This window comes from Rutilus rutilus, assembly GCF_951802725.1.
Source record: "Rutilus rutilus genome assembly, chromosome: 4".
In the NCBI taxonomy this organism is placed as follows: Eukaryota; Metazoa; Chordata; class Actinopteri; order Cypriniformes; family Leuciscidae; genus Rutilus; species Rutilus rutilus.
The window spans coordinates 47192517-47219581 of NC_140212.1; the positions used below are offsets into that span (position 1 = coordinate 47192517).

The 27065-nt window shown below is 38.6% G+C and overlaps 2 protein-coding genes across 3 annotated transcripts in view; one reads left to right on the forward strand and one right to left on the reverse strand.

Moving 5' to 3' along the window:
- Nucleotides 1-6068: 6068 nt before the first annotated feature.
- Nucleotides 6069-27065, forward strand: part of LOC311289538 (protein NLRC3-like) — a gene marked incomplete at its 3' end in the record, with an annotated part of 96978 nt that continues 75981 nt past the window's right edge. For both annotated transcript variants that reach the window (XM_084407616.1, XM_084407617.1), the window contains exons 1-2: nt 6069-6168; nt 7696-7824. The remainder of the gene's footprint in view (nt 6169-7695; nt 7825-27065) is intronic.
- Nucleotides 15885-19121, reverse strand: LOC311289849 (uncharacterized protein; the record flags this gene model as incomplete). Its single annotated transcript, XM_084408095.1, has 3 exons — nt 15885-17012; nt 17211-17991; nt 19116-19121. The coding sequence occupies 3 exons, from the start codon at nt 19119-19121 to the stop codon at nt 16213-16215; spliced, it is 1587 nt and encodes a 528-aa protein (XP_084264221.1). The 3' UTR covers nt 15885-16212.

A 27065-nucleotide genomic window follows, 5' to 3' on the forward strand; every position in this document is an offset into this window, starting at 1 on the left:
TAAAGATCAATCCTGTAATAAGAGCTCTACATGTCACAGTGGTGTTTCAGGCAAGATGGCGAAGACAGACAGATCAAGTTCATAACACTCAAAGTTTAATCACAATACCTCAGACAGGCAAAGACAAACACAACTAAACGTAACGGTGATCGCACAGAGAATGAATCCAAGGGTACAACTTAATGAACACAAACGAGATAATTCATGGAAAACAAATGATCTAATAATGACCATAACCAAAGACACATGACAAATTAAAACAAACTGAAGGTCCTTGAAAACAGAAACTAACAGAATAGTCCAGGCGTTTTAGGAAAAATGGGTGAACAAATTGCAACAGAATCAAACTCAACTGATTTTGTATCCTCAATATTCAATTCAATTCAATTCAAATTTATTTGTATAGCGCTTTTCACAATACATATTGTTTCAAAGCAGCTTTACAGAAAGTGCATTTCAGAAATGTACATAGAGAAATACAGTTAGTTAATCATGTATTGATTTAGGGCATAACATATCGCCAGCGTCGAGTCGTCTCTTCACGGGCGTCGAGTCGTCTCTTCACGGGTGTTGGGAGATAACAACAGAAAAGCAGATGGGAAATAATTAGCGTAGCTGCTGTTCATAATATTAATGCATTCAATCTGATTCAACTGTAGTATAAAAGGTAATTATTATGTGAATGCTTGGCTAAAGAGATGCGTCTTTAATCTAGTTTTAAACTGGGACAGCGAGTCTGAGACTCGAACAATATCAGGAAGACTATTCCAGAGTTTAGGAGCTAAATGTGAAAACGCCCTCCCTCCTTTAGTGGACTTAGATATCCTAGGAATGACCAGAAGCCTCGAATTTAGTGATCTTAAAGAGCGCGATGGATTGTAGGGCGATAGAAGTTCCGTTAAATACAGGGGAGCTAAACCATTTAGGGCTTTATAGGTCAGTAGTAATACTTTGTAATTGATACGGAACTTTATAGGGAACCAGTGTAGAGATGATAAAATTGGTGTTATTTGATCATATTTTCTTGATCTAGTAAGAACTCTAGCGGCTGCATTTTGGACTAACTGTAGCTTGTTTATTGAGGATGCAGGACAACCAGCTAATAAGGCATTACAGTAATCTAGTCTCGAGGTCATGAATGCATGAACTAATTTTTCTGCATCAGAAACAGATAGCATTTTACGTAGCTTAGCAATGTTTCTAAGGTGGAAAAAGGCTGTTCTTGTAACATATGAAATATGATTTTCAAAAGACAAGTTGCGGTCTAATATAACACCCAGGTCTTTTACTGTAGAGGATAAAGTAACAGGACACCCTTCTAAAGTAAAGTTGTATTGTAAGAGGTTTTGTGGGCAGTTTTTTTGGACTAATAAGTAATACCTCCGTTTTATCTGAATTTAATAGCAGAAAATTACACGTCATCCAGTATTTTATATCTTTAACACATTCTGTCAATTTAGATAATTTATTGTTTTCATCTGGTCGTGATGAAATATATAATTGAGTGTCATCCGCATAACAGTGGAAATTAATTCCATGTTTTCTTATAATATTACCAAGTGGCAGCATGTATACTGAGAATAGCAGAGGGCCTAACACAGATCCCTGCGGCACTCCATAGTTTACTGAAGTTATCTTCGATTTTTTCCCGTTTAAACAGACAAAATGATAGCGGTCTGATAAGTACGATCTAAACCAGTTTAATGCCTGTCCCTGAACACCAGTGTAGTTTTGTAGTCTATCTAAGAGTATTTTGTGATCTACAGTGTCGAACGCAGCACTAAGATCGAGTAAAACTAGTATTGAGATACAGCCTTGGTCAGAAGCTAGAAGTAAATCATTTGTAATTTTAACGAGCGCAGTTTCAGTGTTATGATGTGGCCTGAATCCTGACTGAAATTTTTCATAGATGTCATTTTCTTGCAAGAAAGAGCCCAGTTGAGCGGACACCACTTTTTCTAGTATTTTAGACATAAATGGAAGATTTGAAATCGGTCTGTAATTTGCTAGATTATTATGATCTAATTGTGGTTTCTTAATAGGAGGTTTTATAACTGCCAACTTGAATATTCTTGGAACATGACCTAAAGATAAAGATGAGTTAATAATATTGAGAAGAGGCTCTTCCACTACAGGTAACACTTCTTTCAGTAGTTTAGTGGGTATTGGGTCTAATAAACATGTTGTTGTTTTAGATGAAGTGATAAGTTTATTTAGCTCTTCCTGTCCTATAGTAGTAAAGCGGTGTAGTTGTTCTTGAGGGATAATTGAGGCTGAATCATAAGACACCATTAAAGATTGTACATTTACAATTGTGTTTCTGATGCTTTCTATTTTCTCAGTGAAGAAATTCATAAAATCATTACTACTAAACTGTAACGGAATATTTTGCTCAGGTGACGTCTGTTTATTTGTTAGTCTAGCCACGGAGTTAAATAAAAACCTTGGATTATTTTGGTTGTTTTCTATTAGTTTGTGGAGGTGCTCAGCCCTGGCTGCTTTTAGGGCCTTTTTATAACGTGACATACTGTCTTTCCACGCGATTCTAAAGACCTCTAAATTAGTTTGTTTCCATTTACGCTCTAAATTACGAGTTTCTCTCTTGATAACATGCGTAGCACTGTTGTACCATGGTGCTTTCGTTTTCTCTCTAACCTTTTTTAATCTAATTGGTGCAACGATGTCTAATGTACTAGAGAAAATGGTGCTCATAGTGCTAGTCATTTCCTCTAGTTCATCTGTTTGTTTGGGTTCACTGAGCAACTGAGATAGATCAGGTAAGCTATTTGAGAATCTATCTATAGTGGTTGGAAGGATTGTTCTGCCTGGTCGATAACGTGGCGCAACATGACAAATTTCAGCAGTACGTAGTATGCCCTGGTGGTGAAGATGGTGGTTGGCCGATGGCACAGACCCAGAGCATCCCAGCGCCGACAGCCCACGGCGGAGTCCATTAAGGGACGAGCCCAGATGTTGAAGGCAAGGCTGTGGACTTCTGGGTGACGAGTGAGGGAGACTGAGCTGGTGGATCCAAAGACGGAAGACCGGCGGTACTGAGCGGAGTCGCTGGCACTGAAGGCAAGGCAAGTTTATTTATATAGCACATTTCATACACTATGGCAATTCAAAGTGCTTTACACAGAAAGGAATTAAAATAATCACACAATAAAAGCAAGGAAAATTAACAGTTATAAACAGTTATAATATGAATTAGATATATGATACAGTTATAAAATGACTTAAAAGAGTAAAAAGATGATACATACAATAGATAAACTTCTCATCTGGCAAAACACCGGTGTATAATTTTCACAACTCCCAGTTTTACTGTGAGATTTTACCATGGTGATGACACTGTGACTGTGGTGTTCTTTCGGTGCGCCTAAGAAATCTATTGGGCGTCTCCGATGGACCGATTTTCCCCTAAAATGGGACAGGAGGAGCTCTAGGACTGACTTACGGGGTAACCTCGGGTTCACTGCCACATCAGTCCAAACCCCAAAGATTTGTTGGGAAGCTCTCGGAATGGAGTCAGTCCAGTCAGCACCCCACAGAACCTCGAGTTTAATCACATCAAACTCACTACTCCAACACAGACCCAGGCCATCAGCATGGTTTCATCTCTCAAGTTCCCCAATTAAGTCATTTATGTTAGTCTATGATCCAATTCTCAGTGCCATTTGAGTTCAGTTTAGAATCAAAAGGAGGAATACAGTGAAATCACTCTGACATACATACTATAACTGACATACAGTGGATTCAGTTATAAAAATAATATATAAACGGTGGAGCCGCACGCCCGAGGGTCTCCGGTGGAGCCGTAGGTGCACTCTTAAGAAAAATGCTTCTAAATACCAAAGTAGGGTTCTTCAGCTTGTAACAATAGCAGAACCCTTTTCAGTGCTAAATAGAACCCTTTCTATGAGGTACCATAAAGAACCATGCTTTAAAGTGCTATATAGGACCTTAATGGGGTTATAAATAACCTTTTCAACAACATTTATAATAGCGGCAGCCAGTAACCGCTAAGAGGCTGAGTAGAGGGAGTAAAAGATGACACATTTCCACTGCAAATCCAGGTGGTTTATTGTAACATTGAAACGAACAGAAACATGATGAATGATGACGGTAAAATAAGCATAAAGCAATGTAATGAAATAAAACTGAAAGAAAAGAAGACGTTCAACAGAAAGTTAGCTACTCACCCCATTCCTACATGATATCCACACGCAAACAAGTATGGAGTAGGGGTGTGACGAGACGCGTATCTCAGGATTCGTGACTGGAAAAATAGTATGCAGGTGCATTTTGAAATGTTTTAAAGGGATACTTCAAAATATCTATCTTTCTGTGCAGCAGAAGAAAGACAGAATTTTCATTTTAAAGTGAAGTATCCCTTTAACTAATAATCTTCTAATGCAAGTCATTTCAGGTATCCTTTATGATTACGAATTATCAAATGCATTGAAAGAAAACAATATACAAGCACTGTAAAAGGTTTTTATAAAGTGCTAAACATTTTCTCAGTAACTCTAGTTGTCTAGAGTTAATCTCGAAAGACTGAAATTGAGATGAAAATAATATAAAAATAGAAACTAATGCAAAGATCAATCCTATAATAAGAGCTCTACACAGTGTGCAGTCAGTGCCGTCGCTGGTGGGGTACGAGGCCCTGTGCGAACATGAAATGCGAGGCCCTGCTCTTTGATGTGTATGCTCAATTGCGCATGATTACTGTCACACGGACGTAGCTGTTCTAATTCTTTTGCACGCATAATCTTGCTGCAATACGTTTTTATCAAGTAGAATAATACAGCATAATTATGCACAGTCTCAGCTATGACTTTTTGCTATTTATTTCAGAGGGGAAAAAAATCAACTGTGCAACCAGTGGCTTTACATCAAGTCAGCTCGAGAAGTTTCATCGAGAATCCGCATATTTAACTCGACGTGTATCTTAATGGTCCAGTGGTAGAACTTTCGCCAAGCGTGTCAGAGGTTCTGGGTTCGAATCCGCTCTCGTATGGTTTTATTTTTCTCGTATAACGTTAGTTTTTTTTTTCTCATCAAAACCTATTATGTTAATCAGTGGTTGTATATCAAGCAGGGACACATTTGTGTGCATTATGTTAGAGTATCCACAACGGATTGAAGCGCGCGTCCAAATGAAGACAGTGCGGCGTGTGCGCAATTAAGCCACACGAGAAAACACTGTATCCGCGCCACTGATCGCAGCGGCAACGAGCACTTTGATCACTTGATTTAAAAAACACATTTCAGCGCTAGATCTTCTCTTATTTTTAAAAAAAACGAACAAAATGAATGCTCTGCCAGTTAACTGGATATGTTTTATTTATTTGTAAAATTGTTACATTCATGTAAAAATGATGTTTTAAAAAGTGGTAAAAAAAAAAAAAAAAAAACAGCAGGATTGCGAGGCCCCCTATTGGCACGAGGCCCTGTGCGGTTGCACAGTTCGCACAGTCTATGCGACGGCTCTGTGTGCAGTAATTATATAAATGATACTGTCAGCCACCATAGTTACACAAATGAAGGAGATCAATGCATTAATTAACATTCAGAAAGCTGTCTTTTTGCTCTGTCTTCAGATTAGTGTAATGATCAGAATAAACACACACACACTATTCTCACTGCGACGGGCTTGAGCTCTCAGTGTGGCATTGTGAATGTGCTGTCAATGTCTATACTGATTTTAAAAGAGCCCGTCTGGAGATTCAACGGTCTGATCCTTTCATTTGCGGCCCGTCTGACTTACGCTCAGGGAAAAAAACACATGAGGAAAAAGGGAATCACATGACAGGGACCTTGACTACAGGTAAATTACAAAATTAAAGACATGACACGTGAAAGTGAAAACCAAACCCAAACCAGCGTGACTTTTTTTCTTCAATTATCTACAGTCTTCTGCAATGCCCTCCAAATCTCGTGAAGCCTGACAGTGCACTTGGAGAACCAAATAAGAGACACAGAGACCAGATTGCTGCTCAGTTTAATACATGCGTTAGCCTGTTTTCTGCTTGTGTCAAAGTTGCAGGCAGGAAAACCACAGAAAGGAAGAGAAAGTGTAGACAGATCACTGAATGCAAACTCAAACAGGGTGACAGAGAGCCAACACATATTTTACACTGGCACAAATATCACATCACGGTAAGTCTTCAGGATTATAATGATACCGAGCTCTAGGGATTCTGCTTTTAGTTTACAGACTCTTTACAATCTGAAATATACAGAGGTGGAAAGTAAACATGTAAATGTTCAACACTTCCACTCTTCTGTAGGCCAGGTGTTGATTCACAGACGATCAGCTTTAGTGAGAAGATCGATTATGACAAACAGATGTATTTTTGATGGCTACAGAAAATCTGTACTCTCCAATTAAAGTGTCTGGATTGTGATATTTAAAGGAAGAAACCAGAGAAAATAATATTATAAATTATTTAATGTTTTTATTTCACCTATGTGAAAATGCTCAATAGTAATAATAATAAATTAGATTAAAAAGTTCGTTGAGACAAACTTTTAATTGGCTTGAGAAAGTCTGACCAGAAAGTTTAAAGCAGTTTAAAGTAGTTTGTAGTTTAAAAGTAGTTTGAAGTAGTTTAAAGTGTGATAGATAATAGATAATTCTGGGTGGTTGCTATGCGTTTGCTAAGGTATTTTGGATGTCCCTATTTTCTTGAACTGCTTTTACATGACCTTCAAAGTATTCCTGATTTTGGATCCTCCTCCTTCCTAATGTTATATTCAGCCCACGCATGAGCAGATAGAAAATGTAGCGAGTGAACAAAACGCACAAGATGTTTTAAAAGAGGAATTAAATGTTGGTCAAACCGCAACTAGAGTAGCTGAGTCAGTATTGTTTTATGAGGAAGAGGTTTTGTTGGACGCTGACATTTGTCAACCAAGAGAAAAAAAAAATCCAGAAAATGATCAAGTTACAAAAGTGTCATGTCAATCCCATGAGCTGCTCTTCCCAGTCAGATGATGGGTTGATGAACACAGAGTCTGAAAGTGATGTTGGTGGAGATGTAACAGATTGGAAGTCAGTTAATTTTAAATAAATCTAGATTCCCAGTCACACCAACACAGAGAGAAAAAGACACGAAAGACAAGAATAATCAAAATAGTATTTTATTATTTTAAAAGTTAAAGGGTTCACCCAAAAATGAAAATTCTGTCAGTAATTACTCTCCCTCATGTTGTTCCAACCCCGTAAGACCTTCGTTCATCTTCGGAACACAAATTAAGATATTTTTGATGAAATCTGAGCCTTGTCTCACTCCTCCATAGGCTGCTACAGTAGGTGTCCCAAACTTGCTGGCCCAGAAAAGTTATTAAAGAGATCGTTAATATAGTCCAAGTGACTACAGTAGCTCAATCTTAAGTATATCAAGCGACGAGAATACTTTTTGTGCGCAAAAACAAACAAAAAAATAACGACTTTATTCCACTATTCATTTCCTTCTCTCTGGGCCTATCACTATACTTCAAGTGGGCTCATCAACAATACTATCGTGTCTGCTGCTCTGCCGTCGGCCGATCTGGCACCTTTGCAGAAATGAACAACTAAGAACGACTCCTTTAGCTCAGATGCTAAAAACACACATGCACATCAGTGTGGGAAAAAAAGACCACTTCCCTTCAGTCTGAGGTTTGTGTTTGTTGACACTGCAGAGTCTGGGATTCGGCTCCACCAGGGCGCAGGAAATCCAGTCAGCAACAACACAGAGGGAAAAGAAGATCAGCAAACCCGTCCGCTTCAGCACACGGCTCGTTCATCCGTCCAGAGTGTTCTCTCTCCCGGTAAGAGATCTAGCTTCCTTTTTATTGGGAGTGATCTGATCAGCTGGCAAATTAGATCGCTGATGTTGGGTTCTACAGGTGTGTCAATTAGTGTTTGTTGTTGCAGTTTATGAAGGAGGAAAAACAGTACTATCAATGGTCCAGCAACATCACAGCAAACAAGGGAAAACGACAGCAAACAATATAAAAGTTAATCCACAACAAACAAATATGAAAGTTAGGCAAGAATTGCTATATCAAATCAATAACAATTTCCAAAATAAAGTAAGGTTAACCATCAATCACATTGCTCCACTAGTTTTATATTATATGACAGAGACACACAGATGGATGTGGAGAGTGCTTACTCTTTCACCAAAATGTAGTCCTTTTTACAAAGAACCAAAGGCTTGAGATCAGTTAAAGTTGATGAGTTCGGGGGCCGGACTAAAGCTGTATGGTGATGTGACCCAAAGGTGATGATCATAATAATAAATTCTAGATAGAATAGCAATTGGCATTTTACAGCACCCTAGTGGCAATTTTGGGAACATGCCATGATAGCTTACCGCAACCTATTTGTGTAAAATCATTCTCAAAATAAAAAAATACTGCAGGACTTGGGACTTTCAGACCACTGTGGACATATATAGTTTATTTTTATGAAATAAAGATATTTTATGATATTTACAATATTTCAGTTACACTTCACTTGAACAATAACTTTTATCTTACTTCTTAACAGTTGGACAAAAAAAGTGTTAAAGGCAGGGTAGGTAGGATTTTTCTAAAAAAAAAAAACCTTTCCAAATTTGTTTAAACTGTCTTTATATATAAAAATCGAGTGACTGTAGACCTTTTAATCTGCAATAAACAGCTCATTATTTCCATTCACTCCCACCCCCTCCCTTCTGAGCTCCTTCCAAAGCCACGCCCCCAAAACACATGAACGCGCGACGCCAAACGCTCAGGCTCAGCTGGAAGACGCATTTATTACCTGAGACGAGTGGAGAGGAAGGAGCGCAGTGACATACAGTGACATCATGTCAGAATCACATGTAATAAAATACCTAACTTTATCACTATGAATATAAACAAATAAGACTTCTTTTAGTACTCACTATCAAGCTAGCATATCGATAATGGTAAAGTTTCATTCGGTAACAATCTATATTTATAAGGCAAAGCTAAAAACAGGTTGCATTGATACACATTTTTCCATTACCATCAGTTACACTGTGATGAAGGTGAATTTCGTGTAAGATTCATAACATATACGGTGTTTTGCATGTAAGAGTTTCCATGATGAAAACATTGTTGACTCTAATGAAGACTAACGTAGACTCAGAGTCCGGAGACAAGTACCGCATCGTCGGTTCGAGGACAGGTCCGGGGTTGAGGGCGAAGCAGAGGAGGTCGTTCAAGAGTGCGGGCAGGGTCCGAGGAAGTAGTTTTTGCCTTGTTTGCCTTCGCTGACTGCATATGCAGGTGCTTTGAGCTGAATATTTCCGGGAACGGTGACATGTGATGAGTGCACGCAGTGGGGCTCGGGCACGAGACATGAAGGCATCTGATTGGTTCTTTACATTCGCACCGAATGGCAGTGATTGGTCAGAGTTTTGACTGTCCTGCAGCTGCTACAGAGGTCAGATTTTTTTCATTCCTTTTTCTGAACACATAATGTATTGACTACTATCAGGATGGAAGGACCATTTCACCCAGTATAAAAAAAAGTGTTTCTGAACAGGATTACCTACCCTACCTTTAAATGGGTATACAGATTACATCTACAGTAATTTTATACAACAGACATTTGATAAAAATATATCAATAAAACCTTAAATGAAAATTGGGTTGAAGTCAAGTCAATTTGACGTTGACTTAACGTTGGATTTTGGTTACGCAAAAACAACAAAATCTCAACGTCAGTTGACGTCGGTATTGGACATAATTTTAACATTGACATTATATGTTGAATTTACATAGAATTTTGGTCACCCGACGTCGCAACCGGAATTTAACCAAATATCTAACTAAATATCTAACCAAATATCAACGTCTTATGATGTTGTGTGCCTGCTTGGAATAATCTGTTATGTCTCATTTAACAGACGCTTTTATCCAAAAGCAACAAGTAGGAGAGCATTCAACACACACTCGGCACAATCTGGCGCGACGTGACGAGGTCCATACGGGTTCTGTTGTCTTGCACGTCTTACTGCTTTACAGTTGGTTAAATCATAACAAGGAAACTTTACGCGTGATTCATGTCATCGCGACATGCTGTAATACATTATACTTACAGTGTGTGTTTGAAAAAAGGATGTAATCGTCCTCTGCTTTTTTCTGGGGTTCATTTTACTTTAGACGGCCAAACAGCAAAGTGACTAAACGAGCGAAAATTCGCAAGAGCAACAAGAGATTTGAAGCTCATGGCAGACACGCCCAAGAGATGATAAGCGCTGTGATTGGCTGAATATTAGTTAACTCAATTCTAAGTAACAAATCAGAGAACACGGGCGGAAATATTGGCGCTGGGTCAAAAAAAATGCGGGGGACAGAATCAGCTGTTTCTAAAAGTGCGGGGGACGTGTCCCCACCGTCCCCCCCGTCCCCCCCGGTTGCTATGCCCCTGCTTGTGTTACTGAAGAAATCATTGAAGGTCGCTTGTTAAAAATACAAGCTGTATTTGAAAGTGTAAAGATGACTTTCATCAGTGTTTATGCTCCAACTGTAGACACTGAAAGGGTGGTCTTTTTAAACTCTCTAAATACTGTAATAAGTAACTGTAGTGATGATGGATACATGTTCCTAGGTGGTGATTTTAACTGCACTGTAAATGCAACTCTAGACAGAATCCACCAAGAAACACATGGAGCCAGTAAGAATTGTCTTGTTAAAATGATTTATGTGATGTTTGGAGGCTTTTTCATACTACTCAGCATTAATATACTTGGACTTATGTTGGGCAGTTTGTGACTTTGCGAGATAAACAACATAAGGTAGCACTGGTATTACAAAACATTCAGTCACACATGCCAATCAAAAACAGACGTGACACAAATAACACCTTTGAAAAAATAGTACTGACTTTAATGCATTTAATTGATATATAAAATATCCCAAAATAAGGCTATTTATTTAGGATTTTGTGTCACAATTACGTCAGTATAGACGTCGATTCATCTGTCAGTCACTACTGGAGGTGTCACAAGTTCACAACATATGGTGACATGTTCTGCGACTCTGTGTCAGTCGGGTGTCGTGATAATGTCAATGATACATGCCACTATCCACTGGCACATGCCAATGAAGACCAGATAGTGACATGTGCCATTGGCATCTGTGCCTCATATTTTTGCTTCTTATTTATTAAATACAGGCAATTGGTTGATGAAACATTGTTTAAAATTAAGATGCAATTTGTACAAAACGAAAGGCTTTATTCAAAACAAAACTTAATGTGGTCAAAATTATGAGAGTCTAGAAAGCGGTAAAGCTCCAGCCATTGATGGCCTTCCTGTGGACTTTTATAAAGTTTTCTGGCCTGTGATTGGCTAAGATTTGTTGCTTGTTCTCAGAGACAGTTTAAGTAAAGGACACTTACCATTGAGCTGCAGGAGAGCAATCCTCACTCTTCTCCCCAGAAAAGGGGATTTAGGGGAAGAGATCAAGAACTGGCGGCCGGTGGCTCTGCTCTGCACTGACTACAAACTTTTGTCAAAGGTGTTGGCAATGTTGACCAGACTTATTGTATATCCAATAGGTTGCTCAAAGTTGCTCAAATAGTTGCCAATAGGTTGCTCAAAGTTCATTAAAACAACCATTTCAAAAGCTGAAGTGATTTTCTTTTTTTTTATATTATAGTTAGAATATGTACAGGGTATCTGCGGGGTCTTGAAAAGTATTAAAAGGTGATAAATCAATTTTGGGAAAATTAAGACCCTTAAAAAGTATTAAAAAGTCTTATCACGGCTTTATAAAGTGTTAAATTTTGAAAGTATTTTTTCTGAATTAGCTGTCCAACAGTTTGAGTCCCAAAAACATCGTAAAAGTGTGTGAATTTAGTCATTTTTATAAAAAAAACGAACAGGTACATAAAAAAACTAGGCTATTGTGAGTGCGTTCGTAAATTGCCTCTGAGAGCACCAGAGCGGGCAGGCGGGCGGAAGTTCAAAAGCACAATGTACGCTCTGGCGTTCCCAGTGCGTATTACGAACGCACCGAAATGTTTTAAAGGTGAACTAAGTAACTTTTTTTATCTTAACCGAACAGCTTCGGAGTCATTGGAATGGTTATATGACTGTTTTCGGGTTGAATGGTGGTCTTCTCGCACCCCTCGAGCGCCTGTGAGACGAAAAACCACCCTGGCAACTTTGGGCCGGCGAGCCAACCAATCACCCCTTTCCATAACAACATTGAAAGCTCAGTCAACATGAAGGATGGGGGTGCACCCAAACACTACTGATAAATATAAGCTAATGTGTAAATGTCAGTAATTTATCTTTTTTGACTCATTCTTTTTATAAAAAATTATTTAAAGGCTGAAATATGAGGTTTATCTTTGTATAAAACCTTTTTTGTCAAAACTTTATTTGAACTTGTACATGTTAGTAGATAACATGTTGCAAGACGCTCTTTTAAAATCTGGCCATCATTTTTAATGGTATTTTAATGTTTACGTAAACAAAAAGTGCATATTGATGCTAATCAATTTGTTATTTGCTGTTTTTCGACATAAAACTTGTTGAATTGACTTCATTCTGTAGTATTAGTACTTTTTGAACAGGATTCTGTGATAACCGTGATAATTTTGGTCACTTTAATCATCTCATCATTTCCTCTCTAGTTATGATCAACTGTGATCAACTAAAATCAACAATAATTGTGTTTTACAGTCAGGGGCGTAGCAGCCATTATAAAAGTGGGGGGACAAAAGCTGTATGTGACCATAGGATGTGACCCAAAGTTGATGTTCATAACAGGGTTTTTCCTGGCTCAAAATGAGGCGGAGGTGGTAAAATCCTAACAATGTATTTTAATTTCAATGTAGATCATCATATAGGTTACCCTAATGTGTTTCCCACATTATTTTTGTGGGTGGAGCTTGGTACCTCTGGTGGGGTCCGGGGGCATGCTCCCCGGAAGAAAATTTTGTACATTTTAAAGATAAATTCATTAATCTGGTGCACTTTGAGTCACCCGAATCCACTGTTAAAAATAAATAATCCACCCGCAAATTGCCAGAACCTATGATATTCTCTGATTTAGATATCTGCATCTGATCATCACATTACAATTATTCAAATTCTTAGTGTTAGGCATGATAATATGGTAACATATCACACTGAAGTAGGCTGATTTAAAATTAACATTTATTTAAAATAAAAGTTCTTCTTTTGGCAAAATTACATTTCCTTAATAGCAAACAGAGGCTTTACTCCCTACAAACTTAAATTGTCAATGTTTCATTACATCACTGTTTGAAAACACAATTTTTTTTGTACCTTTATAAAGGGCATTTTCCCCCTAATGTTATTAAATGTATGCTCCATCTTTCATTTCAAATTCTTAAATTTGATCAATATATTCAATTAAAATAATAAGACACTAGGCTGTTAACGTTACCAATCAAATTAAATAATTTACATTGAAAAATTATAACTGTATTAAATTAGATTATTTTAAATATTTTCGAATATACAAATAAGGAATGTTGAAAAGAATGATACTTTATGAAACTAAACCGCCAGTAGGAGGCGGCAGGCGACCGTCTTAATGAGCGAGTCATTCATTCAAACGATTCGTTCAAACGGCTGATTTATTCAAAAAGATATTTTATGATATTTACATATTTCAGTTACACTACACTTGAACAATAACTTTTATCTTTCTTCTTAACAGTTGGACAAAAAAAGTGTTCAATGAGTATACAGATTACATCTACAGTAATTTTATACAACAGACATTTTATAAAAATATATCAATAAAACCTAAATCAATGTATTTACAAGGTTTTAATATTATTTTGGTCACCCGACGTCACAACCGAAATTTAACTAAATATCAACGTCTTATGACGTTGCGTGCCTGATGGGAATAATCTGTTATGTCTCATTTAGCAGATGCTTTTATCCAAAGCGAAGTAGGAGAGCATTTAAAACACACTCGGCACAATCCGGCGTGACGTGACGAGGTCCATATGGGTTCTGTTGTCGTACACGTCTTACTCATAGACGGTCTTACTGCGTTACAGTTGGTTAAATCAACAAGGAAACTTTACGCGTGATTCATGTCATCGCGACATACATACTTACAGTGCGTGTTTGAAAAAAGGATGTAATTGTCTTCTGCTTTTTTTCTGGGGTTCATTTTACTTTAGACGGCCAAACAGCAAAGTGACTAAACGAACGAAAATTCTCAAGAGCAACAAGACAGATTTGAAGCTCATGGCAGACACGTCCAAGAGATGATTCGCGCTGTGATTGGCTGAATGTTAGTTCACTCAAGTCTAAGTAACAAATCAGAGAACACGGGCGGAAATATTGGCGCTGGGTCAAAAAAAAAAAAAAAATGCGGGGGACAGAATCACTTCTTTCTAAAAGTGAGGGGGACGTGTCCCCCCCCCCGTTTGCTACGCCCCTGTTTACAGTATAATATGCAAAAGTACAATTTTCGATAAAAAAAAACTACCTCTCCCTCTCTCACACACACAAACACATCAGATAATCCTAGAAAGATAGAAAGATAGATAGATAGATAGATAGATAGATAGATAGATAGATGATCCCGAGGTAACTATCTATCTAACTTGGATAATGCGTCGTGTAGGTCTTAAATTTCAATCTTTATGGTCTTAAAATGTCTTAAAAAGTCTTAAATGTCTTAAATTTGACTTACTGAAACCTGCAGAAACCCTGATGTATAACTCAGTGTTTTAACTAATTGAAAAAGCTGAATAATCGTTCCAAACTTACTGATTAGTCGGCGAAATAATCGACGATTAGTCGATTAATCGTTCTAATAATCGTTAGATTAATCGATTATCAAAATAATCGTTTGTTGCAGCCCTAACTCCAAATTTAATTTAAAGTGACTCTTTGTTTTTTCAATTTTCTATCTTAACAGCTGATCCTCGGATTAGTTGTGATTTAATTTAGACCAAGGATTATTCTGGGCATCTCATAATTTCAAATATTCGTTCATTAAGGACCTAGTGTCACTTTGAGACGTCACGTCGTGAATGTGCGCTCACGATCACAAACTAGCCAGTTCTGAAATAGTCAGAGGGTGCAGTGCAACTATTTTACCCTAAGCGGCTGCACACTGCAGACTCATAACAAAGGTGTAATTATTTAATACTTGCTAAGTCAGTGATAGTCAGAAATCGGAAGGTCTCCATATGACGTGCTCCATGCTCCATTCATAGTGCCTTCAGTTTGATCTACCCTGGACAGAGATTTGCGGAAACACCGGACTGCACTTTAATCTACTGGAAAGAATGATTTCAGAAGAATGCAGAATAAATCAAGGTTAACATTTATTTTTGCCAGGCAGAATTAAACACCAAATAAAAAGAATTAAAAAGAATAAATAGTACACAACTGATCAGCATATAATAGAGACATCATTCAAAATGCAATATCAAAATAGTTTAAAAGAGTCAGCATACCTGGCAATAGAGACACACAGCAGCAGTGTGGGAAGTTCTGTTTACAGATGCTTCTTTGAGTGGTTTACCAATTCCCTTTAAATACCCAAGTGGAATAAAAGAACAATAAACATCTAGAACCCAAATATTTATTCAGCTTTTGCTGGACCCTTTCTCGTGCCCCAAGTGGTCAGCCTGAGTTTGGGGGATAAAGACAAATGTTTTCAACGATCTTTATTGGGGCATCTCCCACATCAGAAGAACAGGCATTGTTTTCTTTTTCTGACTGTTCTGCTGCTGCGGGAATGAAACAACTTTACCATTCGCACCAGAAGTATTTATTTTGACCTCTCATAAAACAACTGGAGACAGTAGGTGTGTGTGTTTTGCATGACTGAATGAGACCTGGAGGGGAGAAGATAGTGTGAGGGGTCAGGAAAGTCAGGGTGGAAGAGATGAGATAGGGGCAGTTGTGTTGTGCTCTCTGTCCCATAGATCTCTTTTTCAGATTAGTGAGTTTTATTGTTTTATTGCATTTACATTTACATTTTACATTTAGTCATTTAGCAGACGCTTTTATCCAAAGCGACTTACAAATCAGGACTAAATTAAGCGAGTCATCATGAAGGGGCAAAAGACAACAACAACGCACGAAGTGTTCAGAATACGAAGTTCAGGCATTATTCAGAGTAGCATAAGCATGATAAGTGGGATTTTAAGGGAAAGGATTTTTTTTTTTTTTTTTTTTTTTTTTTTTTTTATGAGTTTAGGTGCTCATGGAAGAGATGGGTTTTCAGCTGTTTTTTGAATGTTGTCAGGGATTCAGCATTCCGGATGAGGGTGGGGAGAGTGTTCCACCAGCATGGAACTGTGAATGAGAATGATCTGGAAAGTGATCTTGTGGCTTTCTGTGATGGAACCACGAGACGTCGCTTGTTGATTGATCGTAGGCGTCTGGTGGGGATGTAGGCTCGTAGGAGTGAGTGAAGGTAGGAGGGAGCTGAGCCTGTGATAGATCTGTAAGCAAGCGTCAATGCCTTGAACTTGATGCGAGCAGCGAGAGGTAGCCAGTGCAGAGAGATTAACAGAGGAGTGACGTGGGCCCTCTTGGGCTCGTTGAAGACAAGACGAGCTGCAGCATTCTGGATCATCTGAAGAGGTTTGGTAGCACATGCTGGAAGTCCGGCCAGAAGAGCATTGCAGTAGTCAAGCCTAGAAATGACCAGGGCCTGGACGAGGAGTTGTGTTGCGTGCTCAGTTAGGAAAGGCCTGATCTTCCTGATGTTGTGCAGCGCAAACCTGCATGATCGAGCTGTCTTTGAAATGTGATCTGTGAAGGTCAGCTGGTCATCAAACGTTACTCCCAGATTTCTGACCGACCTTGATGGTGTGATTGATGATGAATCAAGCTGGATGGTGAAGTCGTGCTGTAGAGACGGATTGGCAGGGAGGACGAGCAGCTCAGTCTTTGCCAGGTTGAGCTGCAGGTGATGTTCCTTCATCCATGTGGAGATGTCTGCCAGACAGCTCGAGACCCGTGCAGCTACTGTGGGATCATCTGGTCGAAATGAGAGGAAGAGTTGTGTGTCATCAGCATAGCAGTGGTAGGAGAAACCATGTGCCTGTATGATGTGTCCCAGTGATGTAGTGTAGATGGAGAAGAGGAGGGGACCGAGAACTGAACCCTGGGGAACCCCTGTGGTCAGTTGATGTGCTCTGGATACCTCGCCTCTCCATGCGACTTTGAAGGACCTACCTGTGAGATAGGATTCAAACCAGTCGAGTGAAGTTCCTGTGATGCCCAGTGATGAGAGGCTGGACATAAGGATCTGATGGTTCACGGTGTCGAAGGCAGCAGACAGATCAAGGAGAATGAGGAGTGAAGATTTGGAAGCAGCTTTTGCAATCCGTAGGGCTTCTGTGACCGACAGTAATGCAGTCTCAGTTGAATGCCCTTTCTTGAAGCCAGATTGGTTGACATCCAGCTGGTTGTTTAGAGACAAGAAGGATGTTACTTGGTTGAAAACAGCTCTTTCAAGTGTTTTTGCAATGAATGGTAGGAGAGAGATGGGTCTGTAATTCTCTACAAAAGATGTGTTTAGCGTTGGTTTTTTAAGCAGTGGAGTGACCCGAGCCTGCTTGAATGCTGTAGGGAAGGTGCCAGTATGGAGGGATGAGTTGATGATGTGTGTGAGTGCTGGTAGAAGTGTGGGAGAGATGGCTTGTAGAAGGTGTGAGGGGATGGGGTCTAGAGGGCAGGTGGTAGGGTGACTGGAGAGGAGAAGTGTAGATACTTCTTCCTCTGTTAGCGGCGAAAAGGAGGACAGAGGGGTATTGGCTGTGGAAGGGGTCGGTCTGGGTTCCTGTGTGTGTGGAGCTGAGAATTGACTGCTGATAGTTGTTGTTTTGTTGGTGAAGAAGTTTGCAAAATCATCGGCAGTTAAGGTGGAGGAGGGTGGTGGTGGAGGTGGACAGAGGAGTGAGTTGAATGTCTTGCAGGTTAGAATTCTTGAATTCAGTCTTAGTAGAAGTCCATCCTTACATAAACATGATTTGAGTCTTGTATAGTGACATTGAGAGTATTTTAAAGATCAACGGTGTTTTAAGTGCTCCTTTTAAAGTTCATAGGGGGGTCAGACAATGATGTTCATTATCTGGTATGCTGTACTCCTTGGCCATAGAGCCTCTTCTGCTCAAATTAAGGCAATCTCTTATTGGTGTAAACCTTCCTAGAGTTTTTAAATGATCTGCTTATGCCGATGATGTTGTTGTCATTGTCAAAAAACAAGAACAAGTTTTTGGTGTATTGTCCTCTGCTAAAATTAACTGGGGGAAAGTGAAGCTGTAACAATCAGTGATGAGTAGAAAACTTGTTTTACCTGCCGGGTTAATTTGGAACAAGGGTGGGTTTAAATATCTTGGTGTTTATCTTGGAGATGATACTTTTGTGTGTAAAAATTGGGACAATGTTTTAGAAAAAGTTGAAGGACGTCTCAACAAATGGAAATGGATCTTGCCACAAACCACTGATGTGTAAACTGAATTTGGTGACACTACAGTGTGTAACATTGAAGTTAATGACTAATATTTGTAGTAGCGCTTTTTGGGTTTTGCACTTTGCAGACGGTCTCACGGAGATCGATTTATATTATAAGGCTCGTTTTGAGGATAATGAGGTTGTAGCTCGTCATCTATGGATTGGAAATGGGTGTCATTTGAGTTTTAACAACATTTAGCTCATGATTTTTTGATCTGGGAAGTTCGGATCTGTGAATAACTTTACTGAACTCCTTGAACTAAGCACTGTCCGTATTTCTTTATACTTAAGTCCAAGTTCAAAATAAAACTCCATGAACCGCTCCATCATTAACTGCTGAAACACTGATTAAACAGGAATCAGTGAAATCATGAAATCTGCCGCTGGTTACAGCAATGCCACCCTGACTGAAATAAATAAATAAAATACGGAAAAAGCTTAGAAGGCAGTGCCACAAGTCCAGGCGTGTAAAGAATGTTTCCTGAAAGAGTTCTGGTTTAACAGGTTTGAGTTCAGGAGAAAACAACTCATCAGTCCTTTATGAAATGCACGTTTAAAGGAGTTTCAAAGTAACTTCTGCTCAAGAACACATCAAGTTCAGTGGAGGAACAGGCAACACCACACCTTCATTATTCATGGTTAGTAAATACTACTTCATAAAATACTGACAAATATGTTTAACAGTGTCACATTGATCTAGACTTAGTAAACAGCATTGACACATTGTTTATACAGCTTTTTATTGTGTACAAAACTTAAAGCAATTCTTTGCTTTGCAGATTTAAACAACAGCTTCCTGAAGCCTCATATGTCTCTGTTTCTCTGTTTCTCTTCATAAATAACCTTATTCATCTCAGAACCTTTATTTCAACTCATTTAGATTAGCACTGTTACGATATCAGATTTCTCACTACACGATTGTCATGGCCAAAATAATTAATAATAAAAATATATTGCAATATCTATAGAAATCTTGAAGAAATATAATGCTTTCAGTCAAAGAGCCTTTATTTGGGTTATTTTGATTAATGAATCACACAATTGCATACAAAGGGAAATGCTCAGTGTCTTTGCGCTGTGAGTTTTCACTGCGTGAGAATATGGTTGTGTAACGTGAGTAAATGTGAGAACAGTATCAATAGCGTGAGTCTCGCACTGAATGTCTGAGAGTTGGCAGCACTGGCACTAGTCTAGACTTGTAAGTAAGCTTTTCTCCCCGAATCATGGAAGCAAACAAGTTATTTTGCCAAGAGATCTCTAATTTCTAGAGCTGGGACGATACACCTATCTCCCGATTCGATACTATCACGATACTTGGGTGCAGATACGATATGTATTACAATTTTTTTTAACACTAGACCATGGGGAAAAGTGAAATCATACACTTACATGATGCATATTGTTGTGAACTTAGAATCGAAAGACCAGGAGACTTGGTTGTTTCTTCAGCAGGTTTCTTTATTGAGAACACGAGCTGTCGGTAGCTGCAGTCACCAAGCCTGAATCAGTGAGATGTTCTCTTACAGTTTATATACATTTAGGGGCAGGAACCAAAACTTTGTGATGAGACAGGTTTCGGAACCTGTTCAGGACTGAGAGTGCTGCCCACCCTAATTCACTCAGCATATCCATTCAAATGCTGAGACCTGAGAACAGGACTGACAGGACTCTCTTGCTAAAACACAAACTCCAAGAGTTTCAGTAAATCAGGACTGACCAGAGTCTTTTGCTAAAAAACTCTGATAATAATAATTTATACCTAACCTTAAAGGTAGGGTAGGTAGGATTTTTCTAAAAAAAAAAACATTCCAAATTTGTTTAAACTGTCTTTATATACCAATACATAATTAAAATGTAAGTACTCTGAAAAAGAGAGTATAAAAATCGAGTGACTGTAGACCTTTTAATCTGCAATAAACAGCTCATTATTTCCATTCACTCCCACCCCCTCCCTTCTGAGCTCCTTCCAAAGCCACGCCCCCAAAACACATGAACGCGCGACGCCAAACGCTCAGGCTCAGCTGGAAGACGCATTTATTACCTGAGACGAGTGGAGAGGAAGGAGCGCAGTGACATACAGTGACATCATGTCAGAATCACATGTAATAAAATACCTAACTTTATCACTATGAATATAAACAAATAAGACTTCTTTTAGTACTCACTATCAAGCTAGCATATCGATAATGGTAAAGTTTCATTTGGTAACGAGCTATATTTATAAGGCAAAACTAAAAACAGGTTGCATTGATACACATTTTTCCATTACCATCAGTTACGCTGTGATGAAGGTGAATTTCGTGTAAGATTCATAACATATACGGTGTTTTGCATGTAAGAGTTTCCATGATGAAAACATTGTTGACTCTAATGAAGACTAACGTAGACTCAGAGTCCGGAGACAAGTACCGCGTCGTCGGTTCGAGGACAGGTCCGGGGTTGAGGGCGAAGCAGAGGAGGTCGTTCAAGAGTGCGGGCAGGGTCCGAGGAAGTAGTTTTTGCCTTGTTTGCCTTCGCTGACTGCATATGCAGGTGCTTTGAGCTGAATATTTCCGGGAACGGTGACATGTGATGAGTGCACGCAGTGGGGCTCGGGCACGAGACATGAAGGCATCTGATTGGTTCTTTACATTCGCACCGAATGGCAGTGATTGGTCAGAGTTTTGACTGTCCTGCAGCTGCTACAGAGGTCAGATTTTTTTCATTCCTTTTTCTGAACACATAATGTATTGACTACTATCAGGATGGAAGGACCATTTCACCCAGTATAAAAAAAAGTGTTTCTGAACAGGATTACCTACCCTACCTTTAAATGGGTATACAGATTACATCTACAGTAATTTTATACAACAGACATTTGATAAAAATATATCAATAAAACCTTAAATGAAAATTGGGTTGAAGTCAAGTCAATTTGACGTTGACTTAACGTTGGATTTTGGTTACGCAAAAACAACAAAATCTCAACGTCAGTTGACGTCGGTATTGGACATAATTTTAACATTGACATTATATGTTGAATTTACATAGAATTTTGGTCACCCGACGTCGCAACCGGAATTTAACCAAATATCTAACTAAATATCTAACCAAATATCATATATATATAAGCAGAGGACGATTACATCCTTTTTTCAAACACACACTGTAAGTATAATGTATTACAGTATGTCGCGATGACATGAATCACGCGTAAAGTTTCCTTGTTATGATTTAACCAACTGTAAAGCAGTAAGACGTGCAAGACAACAGAACCCGAATGGACCTCGTCACGTCGCGCCAGATTGTGCCGAGTGTGTGTTGAATGCTCTCCTACTTGTTGCTTTTGGATAAAAGCGTCTGTTAAATGAGACATAACAGATTATTCCAAGCAGGCACACAACATCATAAGACGTTATATCTTTATTATATTTTTATTATTATTTAACGTTAGCCAGTTGGCGAAGAGTTCTTTGAAACGTTGTTCTTCAGTAAAGTTACTTGACATCAAAAAAAGGTAGGCCGTAAATCTTTATTTACTGCTGGATCACATTTGGTTATATAATATTCTCTACTGCATGCTTATGCTTCTCTGTAATGGACAGTCTGTATTAATATTTGTGGGCATAATTGTCGGTGGTGGTAGTTATGTTTGAGGCCTTTAATAAAATTGTACCTAGTAGCGTGTGTGTGTATGTTAGTGCATCTTGTGTGTGCGTCTAGCAGAGACAGCGCGCGTCAGAGAGAGCTCAAAGTGATATTGATGTTGGTCTCGGGTCGGGTTCGGGCTGAAAAATTGCAGACGTTTTCGGGCTGGGGCCGGATTAGGGCTTGAACACCACGGGCCAGGTCTCGGTTAGGGCTGGATGTTTTTCCCCGTGCAGGGCTCTAGGCAGTATGCTAGCTGTAGCCGTTTACCTCCAGTCTTTGTGCTAAGCTAGGCTAGCGGTGGGTGCGTCAGACAGAGTTACGGCACGCACGGAGATGAGAAGGATATGTATGGACTTATCTAACTCTGGGGGATACGGTGAATAAGCTAAAGTCCCAAAAAGTCGAAGTGTTCCTTTAAGTATTATTTTTGGGGATTTTTACTTTACTTGAGTACAATTAAAAATTACACATATGATGTTTGTCAATTTAAAAGATAAATTTAAAAAAACTTATTTTGAAAAAAATATGTATGGTAGTCAATGGCGAGAGACAACTTATCTTTTTATTCCGTCTGAACTGTGCCCTGAATTACACATAAGATGTTTGTCAATTTAAAAGATAATTATGAAAGTCAAGAAAGTCGCAGTTTGATGTAAAACTGCTGAGGTATAAGACTGTGAAAATACGTAATTACAAAGACTACAAACCCAAAAGGCGCACATGTGACGTCATACCTTTTCTCTCAATGAATGAAGCTAACTTTACTGAAGCTAACGTCTGTCATTTTTCCTATAGTCTTACATTATAATCGTAACGTAACACCGTCATGCCCTGAGTGTTTTGAGCCAGAATACACACATACGAGCAATAGATCTTGTGAGGTACATAGTGTGAGATGAGAGATGTAGTTCATTGAGCGATTTTCACATAAAACTAAACGTTACTCTTCTGTTTTATGACAAACTGGGACTTTCTTGACTTGCATAATTATCTTTTAAATTGACAAACATCATGTGTGTAATTCAGGGCACAGTTCAGACGGAATAAAAAGATAAGTTGTCTCTCGCCATTGACTACCATACATATTTTTTTCAAAATAAGGTCCCATGAGCCGGAAGCGGAGGGGAGGGACTTAGGCTCTCTATGCACAGCACCTTGACCTGGAAATTAGAGAAATTATAACAGTCAATCAGTGGAAGAAAATGGAGGAAGAACGTGATTCAGCTGCGAACCCGTGGCCGTACCATAGCAAATTATTTTCTTTTAGTGGTAAAAGTATGTTTAGTGGATTGTTTAAAGCATGTTGGATACTGGCATTAGATAATAGTCTTATAGTTTGATAATTAAATACAATTAAATACAAACAGTTGTAAAGCAGGATAAAACCTTGTATGTGGTTCATTAACTCCATGATTTTAGAGATTAAAATCTAAAACAAGAATCTCTAGTTTAATTTTTTTTCCTTTTCCTTTTACTTCTTTAATACTCAAGTACAATTTTAATGTGGTACTTTTTTACTTTTACTCAAGTACGATTCTGGCCAGATACTTTTACTTATAAAGGGTTAGTTCACCCAAAAAATTAAAATTCTGTCAGTAATTACTCGCCTTCATGTTGTTCCAACCCCGTAAGACCTTTAAATTAAAGACCTTTAGATTAAATCTGAGAGCTGGATCACTCCTACATAGGCTTCTAAGTGATTTGAACATGCTGGCCCAGAAAAGTTATTAAAGACATCGTTAATATAGTCCAAGTGACTACAGTGGCTCAATCTTTATAAACTCAATCGTTTATAAAGCGACGAGAATACTTTTTGTGCGCAAAAACAAAACAAAAATAACGACTTTTCCACTATTCATTTCCTTCTCGCTGGGCCTCGAGTTAGTTCTCGTAGTATGGGCCAGCAAGATTCAATCCCTTAGAAGCCTATGATCCAGCTCTCAGATTTAATCAAAAATATCTTAATTTGTGTTCTGAAGTCGAACAAAGGTCTTACGGGGTTGGAACAACATGAGGGAGAGTGATTACTGACAGAATTTTCATTTTTGGGTGAACTAACCCTTTAACTGAGTAAAATTTTCCCTCAGTACTTGTACTTTCACTTGAGTAACTTTTGAGTACTTTTTACACCTCTGGATATTATGAGGCTGAAAAGACTGTTTGTGAAGCTGTTTCATGACGACTCTCTCCGGGTATATTATATATGATTTTGTCAAAGTTTAATAGATAGATGGACTGAAAGTCCCATAGACTTTGCATTTCGACAAACTTTGACGAATCAGAGCGAAGATTTCGCAGAAACATGTGATTTACCACATTTGTAGAGGCTGGCAGGCTCTGTAAGAACATACCTCACAATGGGGTAAAAGTTGCACACCTGGGGGGCAGGAGCTGCCCAAAAGTTGCCCCATAGACATACTATGGCGAAGGTCAGCTCATGAATCGCATATGTTTCTCCTACTATGGTAAACTGCATAGGGATTTTGTATTGATCATAACTCTGGATCACAGTGTCATAGAGACAAGGGGGCGGGCTCATTTTACTCAGACGACCAATCAGTCTCTCAGGATCATTGTGAAGCTATCAAGCCACGCCCTAGAAACCATTTAGAGCACCTTAGCAACAAGGTCCATAGACTTCCATTGAAAGAAATCAAAGGGATATCTTTGTATACGTGTCTTAGAAAAATGAGGGTGGTCTCGTTTGACTCGGGACAGCAAACAGCCAATCATGAATCACCTCAACACTTCCAGCCCCACCCTAGCAACCATTGTCGAGCACCTTAGCAACCAAATTCCAAAGAGGGACATCTTCCATTCTGAATGTCACAGAGGCATGGGAGTTGGTTTATATCATTCATACTGACAAGCAGCCTTTGGAGTTTCATCATTGGCAGCTCCCAAGCAACTGCATAGCAACCAAACAGAGTACCCTAGCAACCATTTAGCAAGACCTATATCTCTGCATCTCTGCAAAATGAAATCATGGTAAACTATGATAATCTTGTTAGCATCATGCTAGCAACATGCTAACACGGTTTACCATAGTTTACGATGAATTCCCATAGTTTACCATAATTTACCACGTTCTAGCATGATTTACTTTGATTCTAGCATAATTTACCATGAATTATCAGGATTAGTCAAAAGAGCCAACACCCATCTCTAGAGTGCCCCTGATTGCTCTAAATTTAATATGAGTGTAGCATTCTAATCATGCATGCTTATCAACATGCTAATCATGTTAGCATTATGCTATAAGCATGCTAATCGTGCTAGCATAATGCTAGCATCTTGTTAAATTAATGCTAGTAACATGCTAATCACAATAGCATAATGCTAGCAACATGCTAATCATGGTAGTAACATGTTAATTATGCTATGTTAAGAGTTAGGTTTACTGGGATCGGCCCCCAACAGCGAATCTGTGTTTATGATTTTTACCTGATCTCGGATCAGTTTTATAGTTTTGTAGACATTTTAATGAGATGTTTGTGTAATTTGGTGATGGACAGCCCTGCCATTCAACAATCTAAACTATGTTTCCTGTTCAACAACATTACTCACTGCTTAACTACCGTAGTATGATGCATCATCGAAGAAATCAACTAATTCTAGTAACAAAATGATAAACCTGTCAGATAACTCGTTTAGAGTAACAGTACTAGAGCATAGACTGCCTTAATGTTGAGACAACAAATGGCAGAAGTGTAAAAGGGAAAAGTTAAAAACAGAGAATATGAGGTGGTAAAGAAACAGATTTTCACAATGACTTTTGGAAATTACAGGGTGAAACTTGTGCTAAATGCTCAATTTTGAACCATTGACAAAATCAAATGCTTACAGATGTGTCTATAATGTGACTGATTATTCCTGGCACAACAAACTGCTGTTCACGAGGAGTGTATGTCACTACTGAAATTATTCTCATTAACATTATAGTTCACGACATTTGACTGTATATAACAGTACTGATTATAGATATCAGTTTGTCTTAATGTGAAATCTGGAGGGAATAAGTGAATTCTTCCTGGTGCCTTGAAGGGAAGAATGTAGTGAGCAAGTCTAAGCCAGATGTGTGAATTTTCCAGATGTGACGAAACTCTTCTAACAACGAGAAATCAAAACACTCGTTGTTCTAATGACACACACTTTGTTTGTGGTAACAAAGCTTATCTATTCCTCTGTAAGGGATTTTAAGGATGTTATTTTGCTTCTATTACTGGCAATGTGAGTAATGTCAGAGGAGAGGATTATGTCAAACATCTTTTAATCATGACACAGATCGAGAATTGAATCTCTGAAACTGAAAATATGATCAATGTACAGAATGAAGTACAGGCACTCAGGGTTCTCAAGTTTTATCAAAAGCTTGGAGTGAGATCACATGCGGTTAGGGGAGGAGCCCTAATGGAGCCCCGCCCCCGCCTGTCCCCGCCCCCCAATTTTACCCATTGTTCATAATTAACCAGCACAAATTGAAATTATAACAATTGGTAAATCTGATAAATGACAGAGCAATTCATCACATCAAATATACTATTTAATGTTATATTTCAAATTACAAATATACAAAAATATAACAAATTGCTCCAAACAGTTTGGAAAAACAAATCTTTTTGCATTTTGAATGTGTCTAGTCGAAATGGTATAATGATTTATTGTGTGGTGGGACATTGTGAACAAATGACATATTAGAGTATTAAGGTGTGTGTTTGTGTTTGTGTGTGTGTGTGTACACAAGAGCAGGGCTGGACTGGGACAAAAAATTGACCGCCACCCCCCTCCCCCCGTAAGAAAATTTTGTGCATTTTAATGTTAAATTCATCAATCTGGTGCACTTTGAGAGTTCAAAATTAAAAGCTCCAAACCATATTCAGTGTGCAAATTAAACAAAGAAAAATGTAAACCTCTTTTAGTTCCAGTGTCTATTTACATTACACT